At 59.7% G+C, this 14,581-nt stretch overlaps 1 protein-coding gene across 18 annotated transcripts in view; it reads right to left on the reverse strand.

Moving 5' to 3' along the window:
- Positions 1-391: 391 nt before the first annotated feature.
- PCBP3 (poly(rC) binding protein 3) overlaps positions 392-14,581 on the reverse strand; it is a 275,831-nt gene continuing 261,641 nt past the window's right edge. For 9 of the 18 annotated variants that reach the window (XM_043593403.1, XM_043593402.1, XM_043593390.1 and 6 more), the window contains 5 exons: positions 9,984-10,062; positions 9,194-9,253; positions 6,110-6,162; positions 2,232-2,401; positions 392-1,145 (listed from right to left, as the gene is read on the reverse strand). In XM_043593403.1, coding sequence (XP_043449338.1) covers positions 1,109-1,145; positions 2,232-2,401; positions 6,110-6,162; positions 9,194-9,253; positions 9,984-10,062 — 399 coding nt within the window. In that variant the 3' untranslated portion in view covers positions 392-1,108. Of the gene's footprint in view, positions 1,146-2,231; positions 2,402-6,109; positions 6,163-9,193; positions 9,254-9,286; positions 9,706-9,983; positions 10,063-14,581 lie in introns of those variants that run through there. The other 9 variants (XM_043593405.1, XM_043593392.1, XM_043593397.1 and 6 more) reach the window with 5 other exon arrangements.

A 14,581-nucleotide genomic window follows, 5' to 3' on the forward strand; every position in this document is an offset into this window, starting at 1 on the left:
GGACCTGACCGTCGGCTCTGGAGTGGAGCACATTGCTCTGCAGGCGGGGCAGAGAGCCACACTCTCTGGCCGGGGGGTGGCTGCTGTCACCGTGCGTGGCCCGGCCTCCCCAGCCCACAGTGGTGGTGGTGGGAGAGGTGAGTTCTACTAATTAGAAATGGTGTTTTCATTATTGTCATTTTAGGAAGTTTGGCACAAGCAACACTAGAACGACCTTGCAAGCCAGATATTTAAGAAGAGTTGGGGAGGGAATGAGATTCTAATCCATGTGAGAAGGAACCAGCTTCTGTAGCCAGCAGGCCGGCCACGGGTGGGGGGGAGGCGGAGGGGGGGCTGCGCGTGCGCACAGGGGCGGGGTCGGGTGGAGGGCACAGACAGGAGCCAGAGCCAGTGGGGGGCAGCGCACAACATTTATTGAACTCTGCCATGGTGCAGAGGCGCTTCCTGGCCAGCCACCCCGGGAAGACGCCTGGGGGCCCACGCGTGCGTCCCCAGCACGTGACGCAACGACTCAGTGAGGTCAAGATTCCAGCACCCACGGCCTCACCTGCACAGTGGGTTAGGACCCTGTCCTCCGTTCTCCTTCCCCGCCAACAGAGGGAGCGCGCCCCTGCCCCCAGCGCAGGCCCGGTGGGCACGTGGGAGCGAGCACAGGCTTCGGGGAGCAGAGTCAGCATGGGGTGGGGGGACAGCTGGGCGGGAGCGAACCCGCTCAAAGCAACCACGGTTCTGGGAGAGACGGCTTGTGGGAAGTGCTGTCGGAATGTCAAACCAATTCTTTAACAGGTACACTGACACTAAGGGACAGTATTTCTAAAATGTCACAGATGGGAATGCCCCCAAAGCATTTAAAATAATTAACACTGCATGCCAATGCATGAACAGACGAGCATAAATTAATTCCCAGAGAGGTATCGGGGACAGAGCCTGGAGCTGACACAGAGAGAATATAGATTTGCTCTGTTGGCGTGTATGTCTACGGCATATAACTTTCGTTAGTAAAGAAAACCTCTATTTATATTTGCGACGCAGGGCAGGTGGGCGGTCTGTACAGAGTGTGCGAGCCGGGTGGAGGTCAGGTTCACGGAGCGGAGGCCGAAGGGCAGGATTAGAGTGCGCCCATCCCAGTGACCTCAGACGTCAGCCTGGAAGACACAGAAGCACAGAGGAGACAGGTCACAACGTTCTCATAAAACGGCTCCAGAAGCGAAAGGCTCACCTCGTGTGTTTTTGTTTTTTTTAAGTTTATTTATCTTGGGAGAGAAAAAGGGAGCAGGGGAGGGAGAGAAGGAGTGGGAGAGAGGGAATCCCAAGCAGGTTCTGCGCTGTTAGCACAGAGCCCGACGCGGGGCTCAAACCCACTCGAACCCACGCACCGTGAGATCGTGACCTGAGCTGAAATCACGAGTCAGACCCTCGGCCCACGGAGCCATCCAGGCGCTCAGCCCTGTGTGTTCTTATAGCCCTTGCTCTTATACCCTCTTGGCTGTGACAGATGTGTGGCCATGACTGGAGACCAAAGCAGAGCAGAGGGAGGAGGACTCACCGGCGACCGGGTCGGCGGGGTCTGCCTTCCCTGTCACCACATCAGCGGAGTGACAATAACCCCATGGACAAGCACAGGCCACCACAGCCATCTGTACGCAGCCGCTGCAGGAGGGGCACCGCGGAGTGGAGACCGCCTTCTGAGAGCCCAGACGTTCCGAGTTAAAGAGGAGGGTCCTGCCTCCCCGGGTGTGGTCACGTGCTCCCCGACATGCGCCTGGGCAGGGCAGCTGAGGTGAGCATCCCAGCCCCAGGACCTCACCTGCCCCACGGCCTAACCTCTGACCCTCACACAGTCCCTGGATCCGCTGCTCAGCGGGGTCTGGGTGGCGGGGAAGGGGCGCGTGGGAGCAGAATGGCCCGGTACCGTGATCTCTGAAACCACATAACCGAATCAACCCAAGTGTGTGGCTGACCCCTGGCCTTCCCGGAAACGCTCCGGCCTGTAACGACCTAGCCCTGCACTGGAGATGCTCCATGGTGAACGGTCAGGTGTGAACGTGCAGAGGGGGTGTGGGGGCCCGAGTCGGTGTGGTGACTGTCTCCATCACGCCCACCCCCACCCCCGGCCAGGAGAGAGAAGCCCCCAGAGGGGACAGGGGTCCGGGCTCCCACCAGGGCCCTCCAGTCCCCCTGAGCACCCTGTCTGCCAGCAACACGTTGGGCAGGGCCTTGTGAACACTCACCTGGCGTTGATGAGGTACTGGGCAAGGCTGATGTTGGCTGGGGTCCCTGTGATGGTGATCTGGCGCTCCGATGACCCTTCTGTGGCATTGGCGATTTTGATCTGAGCTCCAGACATCTGTCGAATTTCATTGATTTTGGTCCCTTGGCGTCCAATTATGCAGCCTATTAGCTAGAAAAAAGGACAGAGGACTTCCTTAGAGAAGGGACCCCACCCCAGCTGAGTGTGCGCAGGGCCCTGGGGAGGCCCCTGGACAGCCTAACCTTGGTCTGCACCCCACTCCACGAACTCCAGGCTGCCGACGGCCGGGCCCTGCCTGGTGCCCCTGCTGCCACAGTCCTGACAGGTCCGCAGGCTGAGAGGCACCTGCTATGTCACCTGCCCTGGTGTCCTTCAGGGCCTGGGCACAGGGGAGCACGCAGGTGCCAGCACCAGGGCCCTCTTGGCCACGTCCTCGGCTGGAGAAGTGTTTGAAGCCAGTTTAAAGCTTGTTGCTGCCTAAAACCTATCTCTTGATGAGCCTGGGTGAAAGTCTGAGGACGCATCGGATGTTCCCTTTCCTTCCCACCGTGTGACCCGTTTAGGTGGGATGCAGTGACCTCTGGGCACTCTGGGCCATCTGAAGGAGTAGTCAGTCATCATGAATCAAGCAGTCAGAAGGACCAGAGCCGGGGCCCCTTGGGACACAGAGGCAGCCACGCATGGGGCCGGACGGCAGCCTGGGGTCTAAACCAACTCTCTGTGGGGGCCCACCCTGCAGTGTGGGGGCAGTAGGGCCCCAGAGAGGCCTCCACAGGGGGGCAGCTGGCACCTCTTGGTGTTTACCAAGGGCAGAATGGGGCGCTGCCCTTAGCCAGGGGCTGCCGAGGGCAGCTCTGAGAGCACACACGGGCCGGGGCGGGCCCGGGGCAGCCCTGTGGGGAAGTCTTCTGTTCCAGCCTCAGAGCCGTCCAACGGAGGGGCTGGAGACGGTGTGAGACGGTGGGCGGGGAGGAAGCCCATTTACACACGACACACCTCAGCACCTAGGCAGTGACCGCAACTCGTGGGGACACAGGTGCATCCCGACTCGCTCTCGTCCCTAAGGTGACCTGCAGCATCTCAGTTCTGCTCTCCTTTCTGGGGTTAGGTCGGCTGTCTCACTGCACCATCAGTCTCTCCAGACGTCCAGAGAGACGCATCTGCTCGAGAGCTGCCCGGCTTCCTCTACCTCCTGCCCCCATCTCCCGAGGCCTTGCCCCCACCCAGGCCCCGCCCACTGCACACCAGGCCCCACCCCTCGAGGTCTGTGAGAGTGACTTCCAGGGTCACCCTTCTGGATCTTTGACTTGTCCTTCCCCGGCCGCAGAGGAATCTTGAGAGCGGCTCCCCAGTGGGGCAGGCAGGTGACGGCTGGGCATGTGAGCTGGCATGGGGGCAGCACCGGCCCCTGATGGAGGGAGCATGTGGGGCCAGTCCCCAGAAGATGCCAGTGCTCAGGAGGGCCCCTGGGCTTCCTCCCCTCCCATCCTCACACTTTGGCCACTAGCAGCCCAATCTCCCTTCTAGAACCTTCCCCCTTCAGTGCAAGTAGCCCCAGCTGAGCTAAGAGCCTCCTGCAGAACCGGCTCGTTTTCTCCTCCAGTAAAGCCTATTTGAGGAAATGATCTCCTCTGTCTGGCATGAAGACCCGCGTCCTCTCAAATATCTTCCTCCTCCTATTTTCTTGCTGAAAACGTCCTGACGCCCAGCCCTTGATTCTTCCCGGGGGCCTCACACCTGAGGGGCCCTGAGCTCCCCTCTGCCGGGCTGGGGGCTCGGCCCCGAAGCCACCCCTCACTCCTCACTCAGGTGGAACACGTCCCCCTTCCAGACAACACTGAGCACGAGCGCTACCGACAGGGACACGGGGCTGAGTACACGGCTCTCGTGGCTGGTGGCTGTGTCCTCAGCAGCTAGAAAAGGGATGCGGCAAGTAAGAGGCCTCCCTAATCTGGCGGGAGCAGCTTAGGGGCCCCGCACCTGGCCTCTCTGGGTCTCCTGACCCTGCGGGCACCCAGCCCACGCCCAGCCCTCTGCTCTCACCGTGAGCCCCAAGAGGAACCCGAAGGAAGGTGACAGAGACGCTTTCAAGTAACACGGTCCCTCCTAACTGCATCCAAAGCTGAAGCCCAGAGGAACCGCTGTCTGAACCTTAGGTCTCTGGGTGATGTGGGTGGGGACCGGGGACAGGGCCCAAGTGTAGGGTAACCGCATGCACGGCGACAGCCGTGGGCCAAGTGAGTTCTGAAACAGGCAGTGAGCGCCTAAAGTGACACCAGCCCAAGGCCAATGATACCAAGGCCAGGGGAGTGCAGGACCACCACCACAGGCAGCCCCACACACGGCTGCCGGCCCTGACCCCAACTGGGTCCCTGTGGCCTCGCCGGCAGGCGGCCAGACTGTGGAACCTATGTGTGACTTAGGTCACTGCACGTGCCTGCCATCCAGAGGCTGTGGCGACACGTAGGTGTGGGCAGGACCTCCCTTTGCAGTCCACCTTTGACCAGGGACGGAGAAGTGCGGTATGGCAGGCGTGCATCTGGACATGGGCTCTGGGCACAGGTGCCTCCCCCGGGGGGGGGGCGGGGCGGGGGGCACGAGAAAGTCCCCAGCAGAGCTGTCACAAGGTCTCCTCCCAGGATGAGCCCCCTCAGAGCACGCGGATCCAAGAAGACACCCTCCCCCGGAGGAGGCTGGCAGCACGGCGCTGTGGGCAAGGTGGCACGTGTGTGCCCAGGATGCACCCCGCTCTCCCAGAGAGCCTCATCCTGTCCCGTTTGCCCCCTGGGCTCATCTCTGCTTAGAAGGAAGGCCCGGACCAGAGGAAGGCGCCTGTCGTTAGCGCAATGGTTTCAGCAGCGGCTGGGAGGAGAAGCCCCACGGCAGAGAGTGGTCCCTACAGCTACCACGTGGGTGAAGACTGGGGGCTGCACAAGGATCGTCACGCGGGAGGACGAAGCAGGGAGCCCCGGGAGCAGAAACACTCTCCCTTGGAGGACGCAGGAGCACGTCACCCATGAAGGCTCTGGGCCTGCGGCTGGCCACCAGGGCCCCGGCGAGGGGGGGTTTCCTGGGGGTGGGGGGCGGTCCCTTCCTCTGGCCCTAGGCCTCACTCCTCTCCTGCCCTACTGCTCATCTCTGTCCACACGCACGAGGGACCATCCCCCTGAAGCCACGACTCCGTGCTTCTCTTAAGGAAGAGGCGGGACTTCCTGCCCAGCTGGTTCAAGGGGCAAAGCAGTGAAGGACCCTCAGGAAAGGCCTCGGTTCTAGGGTTGAAGAGGCCAAGTGACAGGTGAGCTGGGAAGGCCACGTCGCCCACACAGCAGCCTCCTGTGCGGGCATGGACAGCTGTCCCTCCAGGACACGTGGGACACGTGGCCCACACCTACCCCGGTGTCTTGGTTTGGGATCAGAGTCTGCATCTTTAGGATAATCCAAGGGTTCAGAGGACAAAGTGGGTAGGGCTGAGCATGTGGCTCAGCTGAGCCCTGGGCGGGAACAGGCAGTGGGCACCAAATACAGGCATCCAGATACACCCGGGGCACCCTGCTTGCGGGAACCCCAGACCCCCTGAGGCCCGGGGTGCACGGGGCAGGTCCACTCCAGAGCATTCCTGGACCACCTGCTCCTTAAGGGCCAACCCTGAAGCAGGCTCTTTAGATGGGAGACTCGGGGGTCTTGGGCCTGTGGCCAGCTCTGGCATCTGAATCCTGAATAAAACCCCACCCCCCTTTCCTGTCTAGAATCTCAGGGGTGTGACATCACATGCCGTCTGTGGACATTGCACCTAGCCATGGGAAGGTGGGGAGTGGTCCCGGGCAGGGTGGGGTCGGGCGAGGGTTCAGGCATACTCACATCGTTGGGAATGGTGAGCTCGTGAGTACTGGCCGGGGGGCTGACGTCCAGACCTGGGCACACCAAGGGGACACGGTTAGCCTGGTAGCAGGTGGCTCATGTCAAGCCCAGCACCCGCCCACACGGCCCACATGGGCCCAGGCTCTGTGAGTGAGCTCAGTCCCAAACTGCAACAAACCGCTGGAGCCCCGGCTTCTCTCAAAACAAGGAAAAGAACGCCTGAGCATGGGCACCTCGTGGTTTTACTCCTGTGCGTGATGGCTCGGGATGCCCTTCACAGACTGCTGGGGGACCCGTGCTGAGCGGCTCTTTGCATGTGTGTGTGTGTGTGTGTGTGTGTGTGTGTGTGTGTGTCCCTGGGCTCTCGGCCCCCTCTGCACCCCTGGTCGTGTGTGTGTGTGTGTGTGTGTGTGTGTGTATGTGGGCTCTCGGGCCCCTCGGCACCCCTGGTCGTGTGTGTGTGTGTGTGTGTGTGTGTGTGTGTGTGTCTGGGCTCTTGGCCCCCTCTGCACCCTTGGTCGTGTGTGTGTGTGTGTGTGTGTGTGTGTGTGTGTGTGTTTGGGCTCTTGGCCCCTCTGCACCCTTGGTTGTGTGTGTGTGTGGGGGGGCTCTTGGCCCCCTCTGCACCCCTGGTTGTGTGTGTGTGTGTGTGTGTGTGTGTGTCTGGGCTCTCAGCCCCCTATGCATCCCTGGTCCAGCTGCCCCTAACTGCTTTCTGCCCCGAACTGCTCTGCGGCCCAGACAGCCCCGTGATGCAGCGGTGAGCCGACATCGGTGTTCTAAGTGCAGACACAGGCCTAGTTGGTTGCCAGGCCCCCAAGTTTTAGCTTTGCCAGTGTCAGCTCAGGGCCTGCCACATCAAAGACCACTTCTCAGACGACTCACAGGACAGGATCTGCTTTTGCTCTGGAAACAGTGTCAACAGAGCCCGTGCTGGGCAGGCTCCCTGCCCTCAGCACTTGTCTCCTTGTCTGGAGGCATCACAAGCACCAAGTCCACAGCGGACACCCCCCCTTCCTCCCGGCAGGCCCCACGCGCGTCCGAGCGCAGCCCAGACTCCGGAGTCTGTACACGCAGCCAACCGTCGCAGCCCGGCTGGTACCGTCAGAATATTCCAGAGCCCCAGACCTCTTGTCTCCCCGCTCCTGGCTCCCGCCTCTGTCCCTGCCCCTTGGTCTACTCTCCACGGGCCCAGAGGGTCCTAAGGACACACGGGTCAGATGCCTTCAAGACCGTCCCAGACCAGCCGGCGGGGTCCTGCCCCCACCACGGCCTCCTCCCCTCTTCCTGCATCTCCTATGGCACTCGTGTCCCCATCACCAGATGCACCGCGGTCCTCAGTCTCTGCCATGAGAGACCCTACCGGGGCCCGTCTTGCCTGGGTGGGGAAGGGGGGGGAGGTCGGTTGGCATGTCCTGAATGAACTAATTCATCCCAAATTGTTGTCTCCTTTTGCCAAATCAAGTTTCTGTTCTTTATCGCGTTCTTTTCACAAAGGCGCTTCCAGTACAATCACTTGGTTGTTCAAGCGTCTATACACATTCCATAAATAGTGACACCCAAAACGTCATTTAAGAGATTTCCTCAGTCCTGTCTGCATCCTTACAGGAACTCCTGAACAGCCTCATCTGGGACGGACGTAACGACAAGAGTCCCATCGGTTCACCTTGGTATATTTTGATCCGGGGGAGGAAAGTATTAGACTTCTCTTTAAGAAGGTACTGAAATTAAGCTGGTGATTTGGAGATACATCTGCTCTTGGGCCTCAGGACCCCGTGCCCCAGCAGGGATCCTCTCTCACGATATGCTGACATTCCACGTGCTTGGATGAGTCAAGCTTCGCCACGTGAGCCCGAGCCGGCTTTGGGAGCAGCGGTGACGTCGCCCCTTGTCACCACACATCCTACTCCACCGGCTGCCATGGTGGGACACGTGTGTGTGCACGCTCTCCCTGTGGGTCCCACGGGGCCTCGGGTGGGAGGTCATCACAAGGACCCCTTAAAGAGGTCGTGTGCACATGTGCCCCGTGTCCTTGGGGCCCGGAGGCGGTGCTGGGGGAGCCGTGACAGGGGAGGTGGGTGGCCGGCGGGATGGGGGCCGTGGGTCCCGGCCGTCTCCGGAAGGCGGTCGCCGGGCAGCGGTACGAAACCCCGTATAAACGGCAGAGGGCTCGCAGGCACACGTGCGTTACCACCTAGATGTGCAACTCAGTAAGGGTCGGTATCTACATCCTGTAAAAGTTTGTCTCTAACTCCCATTCGCTAAATTCTGCATGAACTGAGTTAAAGGCTGCACCGCGATGGAACCCACGTGGGGCGCTCTGATCATCAGAGCCGGCGTCTCGCCCGGAGACGCCCCCAGAGCCCCAGGCGCACAGCTAGGCTCTGGGGCCCAGAACACACGGACGGGGTGACAGCAGGCTCGCGCCGGGAGCGCTGCCCTCCTGCATTCCCTTTCAGCTGGACACTTGCTCTTCTGCCCCGACCCTGAGCGGGACGGGGGAGCGGGTGGCGCCTCACGGGGAGACCGCTCCGCCCGCCGCAAGCTCTCAAGTGGCTTCGCTCCCCACCCGCCCTGGGTACTGGGACCCGCAGACCCGTGTCTGCCCTGCCACAGCCTAGGCGCATCTTCACGCAGCCACAACGGGTGCAGACAGATCGGGCCCGGGGGCCTCTGCTCCCTGACGGCGGGCCGTGTCTCCTACAAAACGCGTCCCCGGAAAGCACACGTCATGGTAAATTCTTTCCGGCGGGCACCCACGTGCCGTGCCACCCAGAGAATATGTGGCAACGCAGACGGTGGCTCCCCACGTGTGGGGCCTTCAGTGGCCATCAGAGACTCGGGACTGACCCACTTGGCGGACACGGAAGCTGTGAACTGCACGTGCAGGCCTGGCGCCGGCCGCTCGGGCTCTGTCCCCTGACGGCACTGGCCCCTCGCTGAGGCGCTCGCAGTCCCCGTGGCAGACGCGATCGGGCCTCCTCGCCCCTCCTCCCGCCAGGTCAGTGACCCGGAGCCCGAGCAGGGGCGGACGCACGGCCTTCTGGGCCTGCTCTCTCTCCGTTTAGTGTGCTTTTGTTTTACCTGACGACTGGCCCATCAGATTTTGAGCTTCTTCGGAGGAGTGTAAAGGCAGCTTTTCTCCTGGAGAGCAAAGAAGAAACAGATTTAATGTTTTGCCCTCAAGGAGATAAGCAAGGTCACTTCAACTAGGGAAGCTCAAAATCTGACTGGCACATGCACGGCAGACCAGCATGTCCGTGTGTTGTCACCCACTCGGCCACCGAGGCGATGCCCTGCCGTCATCCGGGAGGAACGCACGCCCAGCTGGCCAGACAGTGCGGGCTAAGGCCCACCCCCGCCCCTGTGCCAAGTAGGGTGCCGATGGTGACCGCGCCCCGGGCCAGGGGCTGGCTCATCTCAGTTTTCCCCGGGGCAGGGCCGGGTGCCGTCCCGGGCAGGTGTCACTCCTGGGATGTGCACCGGCCTCCTGCAGAAGGGCATCCGTCTGCTCGTCTGAGCTCTTGCTCCTGGAGAACAGACTTCAGGGCTGGCCAAGTGGGTGGTGCGTCCAGCAGGAGGGACCTCCAGGACGCCTGTGTGCAGTGGAGAGCAGGCATGGACCCGAGGGGGCAGACGGGACATCTCTTCCCAAGAAGGCCAGCCGTGAGGTGACTACCCTACCACAGGAGACACACGCACACCTCCCCGCCCGGCCCTCTGCAACGTGCACACTGCTACGTGTCTACACTGCGCCCTTGGCATCCACAACTACAACTGTACCTGCTCTGCTCACCGCCCTGAATAAGACCGTTCAGAAAGAGAGTCCCCAGGTGAGAAGAGAGGAGGTCAGAAAGGGCAGCTGGGTACGTACCGGGGAAAGCGGGGTTGGTCTGTCCGAGGGGAGGAAAGGGGGTTTGCTGCATGGCCAGCTGGTGGAGCTTGGTCAACTGCTGGGGTAGGAGGGACACGAGAGCTAAGAAGATTATTGTCATCGAGCACAAGTCACACCAAATTAAAAAGGCAGTAACAGAACGTTGTACAAATAGATAGAGAGGGGCCATGCGGACACATGGCAGACGCAGAACTCAAGGACTTGGCCTGGGAAAACCAATGGGCCTCTGGGCGGCGCACCCGATTCCTTTCCTCTCCTCGACTCCCTGGCAGCTCACACAGGCCTGGCGGGCGGCGACCCCCAGCCCACAGCCAAGCGCCGGACGTCCAGCAGGATGTCCTCGGGCCTGCTCAGGCTCAGGGCCTGCACCGCACACTCTGGGCAACGCGCTCAGCTCCCAGCCTCCCCTGGACAGCAGGGCCCACGCGAACGTGTCCCGGCCCCGCTTCGGGCCGGCCCTGGACTCCATTCTGGAGGCGAGGACGGGCCCTTCCCGGAGCCCCCGGAGGCCAGCATGAGGGGGCCCTCGGGGAGGAGCCGGCGTCCTCAGTGCCACACAAGTGTGTCGGGGAGGCAGCAGTGGTGCCCGAGGCGCAAACACCCGAGACACTCAAGAGCCTTCACAGACGGGCCTCACGGTGATAGAGGAGAGGGTCGCCGGCAGCTAAGACAAACACCACGGGCCCCTTCCCACTGTGGGGAGGGTCACGGTGTCCCTGACGGCCCGCCCTGGAGAGCCCCTGCCCCATCTGCCATGCCCCGTGGCCGCAGTGGCGGGCACGGGGGCTCGCCGTGCGCGGGGCCGTGCGGTCCAGGCTCTTCCGGCCCCCACAGGATGACGGACCGCGTGGACCCCAGCTACAGCTGGGGGCCCAGCCGTGACCGACCCGTGGCCTCCTGGTCGTCCCTTTCAGGTGGACCCCTCGCCGTGTGAGCCCCCGGGATGTGAGGCAGGCTCCTGCAGCGGAGGTGGCCACACCCGGCCCATCTTTCCCGGCCGGCTCCTGTGACCTTGCCATCAGAGTTTCTGTTCTCCTTCCCTTTCTGGAAAGGGGGAGTGCCTCGAAATGCAGCTTTCTGCCTGTCTTCTGGGGTGCTCCCTGACCTGTGGCGCTCGGGGTGGGCCCGCCCAGGGAGCACTGGCCACACCTCACTCAGTGGGGCCGCTCTGGGTGCAGGTATCATGCCCAGGGGTCCTGAGAAATAGGTCAGGGGATGTGGTGACCTGGGCTCAGATTCAGCTCCAAGAGTCCCTGATGAGGTGGTGCGGGTCAACGTTGTCCCTGGGACTGGGGGCCGACCCCGCCCCGCTGCCCCGCCCCCCTGCCCAAGCCCTGACATCGCTGAGCCTGACGTGACCTGAGCAGCTCTGCACCGAAGCCCCCCGAGGAAGGTGTTGGAAGAACACACCCCGGAAATACCGTCACGGGACACCGCCGGAGTCACAAGGGACGAGAGGTGATGCATGGCCTGCACCGGCTGTGCCTGAGGCACAGGCAGGACGACCCTGCGGGGAAGGTGCCTGCAGAACACGTTGCAAGTAGCCTAGCGAAGCCTCCTCTTTCAGGGACGAGTAAGAAAGACAGCAAGTACCTGCAGGCTGAGGAGGGGGTGACATCGTCCATCCGTGGCTGAGGCGCCGCCCAGGGGCCGGACCGCAGACCGGTCCCATGAATCTGCCTCTAGCCGATGGGACCGGGAGCCGCGGGGCCGCGGGCCCTGTGCGCAGCAAGCATGGGCCACTGAGGACACCCGACAGGGGTGTGAACCCACCTCAAGGGAGAGTTGGAAACAGGGCTAAGTTTTCTCCACCAGGCAGTTAACTACGAGTTCCCAGGATGGAGGAGGGAACCACTTCCGGAGAAGGCAAGCGGGAAGCTGGAGCACAGGCCGTGCACGTGGGGACACGGCGCACAGTGCGCTCTGACCACCGCTCGGATTTCGATGCAGATGCGGTGCTCACCTAGGAGAGCGGCCTGCCGTGTGACCGGACCCCTGGGGGCTTCAGCCCTTGGCCCAGGGGCGGCCCTGGTGCCACGAGGTCTGCTGGCACCTGCTGGGCTTGGGGAGCCCTGGCCGGGCTGCTCTGTGCTCCGCCCACAGCAGGGCCCTCTCCTATCTGTCCCGAGCCCCCGAGAGCACACAGCTGTGTGCCGGTCAGGACGGCAGTGGAGAGCGGGGCCCTGGAGGCGGAACCAGCCTGGGTTAGCCCCAGCACCGCCCAGCTCTGCGGAGTGGGCTCGGCGGGTCCCGATGTGCAGGATGGGGGAAGTGCCATCCCCAACGACTGTGGCTTCCCTACCCACCCGTCCACAGCTCCGTCACCCTGGCTGCTCCTCTGGTCTCTCCACGCCCCCCCCCCCCCGGCAGGGAGGCAGATGGGGTGCACCAGGCGGGTGTGCTCCAGAGCCCGGCCGCCCGTGTTCTGGGCACAGCCCGGGCACGACCAGATGAATACTCCCCGAGGCCAGCCACGCCGATGCCGGAGAACGGCCGCCCCCAGGGGCTTCAGATGTCCCAGCCCTAATGTCTCTGGCTGCCACGCACGGGCTGCTTTTTATGGAGAAATGGCCACACCAACAGATGAGTCCCCTCCGCCCACGCACATGAATGTAAAGTGATGTCCCGGGGAGGCTGGACGGGCACACGGCAGTGCCTGGATAAACACTGGTACAGGGAGCGGGTGGGCAGAGAGGTGGACGGATGGCAGATGCCAGCTGGCCTCCCTCTGGTCTTGGCTCTGCCTTTAATCAGTCAAGCACTTCATCTCCTCGGAATACAACTTCTACACTTCCTAAGGCAAGAGCAGGAAGAGGGCTAGGGGGATTCCTGCTTTTTGAAGTATTTCTGCCATCAAAAAATAATCACTTTCAGTATTCACAAGGGCCTCCACGGGGCTGGGAGGGAAGAGGGGAGGAGGAAAAGGAGGGGGAGGGGGGCCAGGGTGTCGTGAAATGGACAGCTCTCTGTCCCTTGCCTTTTCCAATGGATACTGGTTGGGACAGAGAAACAGACAAATACTAAATGCAGACAAAGGCTGAAATCCTACGTATCCATGAGACCACAACTCAGTGAGTTATCTCGAGTCGAATGCACCATGCAGCTACGTCACTTCTCGAACAGCCCGCCATGGGGGCCTAGGCAGTGGTCACGTTTCCTCCTGTGAAATGTGTGCGTCTTTTGCTCATTTTCCTACTGGGTTGATTTTTGCTGATTCACAAAAACTCCTTTTGTATTTCAGGTACTAATCCTATTTCAGCTGTTATGCTGAAAAGATCATTTCCCCCACTCCCCTTTGGTGTCTTTAGGGAAACAGAATTTTAAAATTTTAATGTAGTGAAACTCATTAATATTTTCTTCACGGTTTGCTTTATGTTTTGCTTAAGACCGCTTTTCCTGACCTGAAAAAGAAAGGCATTCTCCTATATTTTCTTCTAAAGGTGCTATTTTCCTCTCTTGTGTTGACGTTCTTGACACATAAGTAGTGTTTAAATTATTTTTCCCATGTGGATGACCCACTGTCCTGATATAGCCTGCTGGTCCAGTGTCTGTCCCTGTGCCCAAACCACTCTGTCTCCAGTCATTCGGCCTTACAGCAAGTCTCCGTATCTTCCGGGACTGCTCTCCCTAGCATACAGTCTCTTCATTAATATCTTGATGTTTCTTGGTCTTTGCTCTTGAACACAAATTTTAAAACAGCATCTTAAGTCCCTGTCAGGATTCTGATTGGAATTGTACTGCATTTGTACCTCGATTTGGGAAAAATTGACATTTTATTTTATTAAAAAAAATTTTTTTTTAAAGTAGGCCTCATGCCCAGCATGAAGCTGCAGTGAGGGTCTTGAACTCCCGACCCCGAGATCAAGACCTGAGCTGAGATCAAGAGTCAGACACTCAACTGACTGAGCCACCCAGGTGCCCCGAGAATTGACATTTAAAGATACTTCACGTTCCTACCCGTGAACTTGGTATGCTTCTCCATTTATTTTGGCCTTTTGGTCTTCTTTAACTTTCAGTAAATACAAGGTTTTTTTTCAAAAGTCATCTTTTAATTATTGATTTCAACTTAATTGCTTTGTGGTAAGAGAATAGAGCCTACAGGATTCCAATTTTTTATAGATGGTGGGGTTTTTTTTAAATGGCATAATATGTGATCAAGTCTTATTAAGTTTCCATGACTTCCATGGCTGTTTAGGATTGTATAGAGTTCAATCTATGTCTCACCAGGCTCACCGACTGCACCATCAATACCTTCTGTATTCTTTATTGAAAGAGAGTTAGGTGAAGGCTCTACCTACAATGTCTGTCAAATTCCCTTTATGGTTTGTTGATTTTTTCTTTACATGTATTTGAAGATATGGTTAAGGTGTGTACAAATTATGAATTTATATCTTCTGGTGAACATGTAAGTGACTAAGTATCAACTAAAGTTGACTTCTTTATCAACGTCTAAGTGACTAAATATAGCATTTGCCTTGACTCCCTCCCCCTCTGCCCCTGACATTAATGTTGACATACAAGTTTCTTTCAGTCAGTATTTTCCTAGAATAGCTTTTTCTCTTCTTTCAATATTTCTG

The sequence above is a fragment of the Prionailurus bengalensis genome, chromosome C2 (assembly GCF_016509475.1).
Source record: "Prionailurus bengalensis isolate Pbe53 chromosome C2, Fcat_Pben_1.1_paternal_pri, whole genome shotgun sequence".
Taxonomy (NCBI): domain Eukaryota; kingdom Metazoa; phylum Chordata; class Mammalia; order Carnivora; family Felidae; genus Prionailurus; species Prionailurus bengalensis.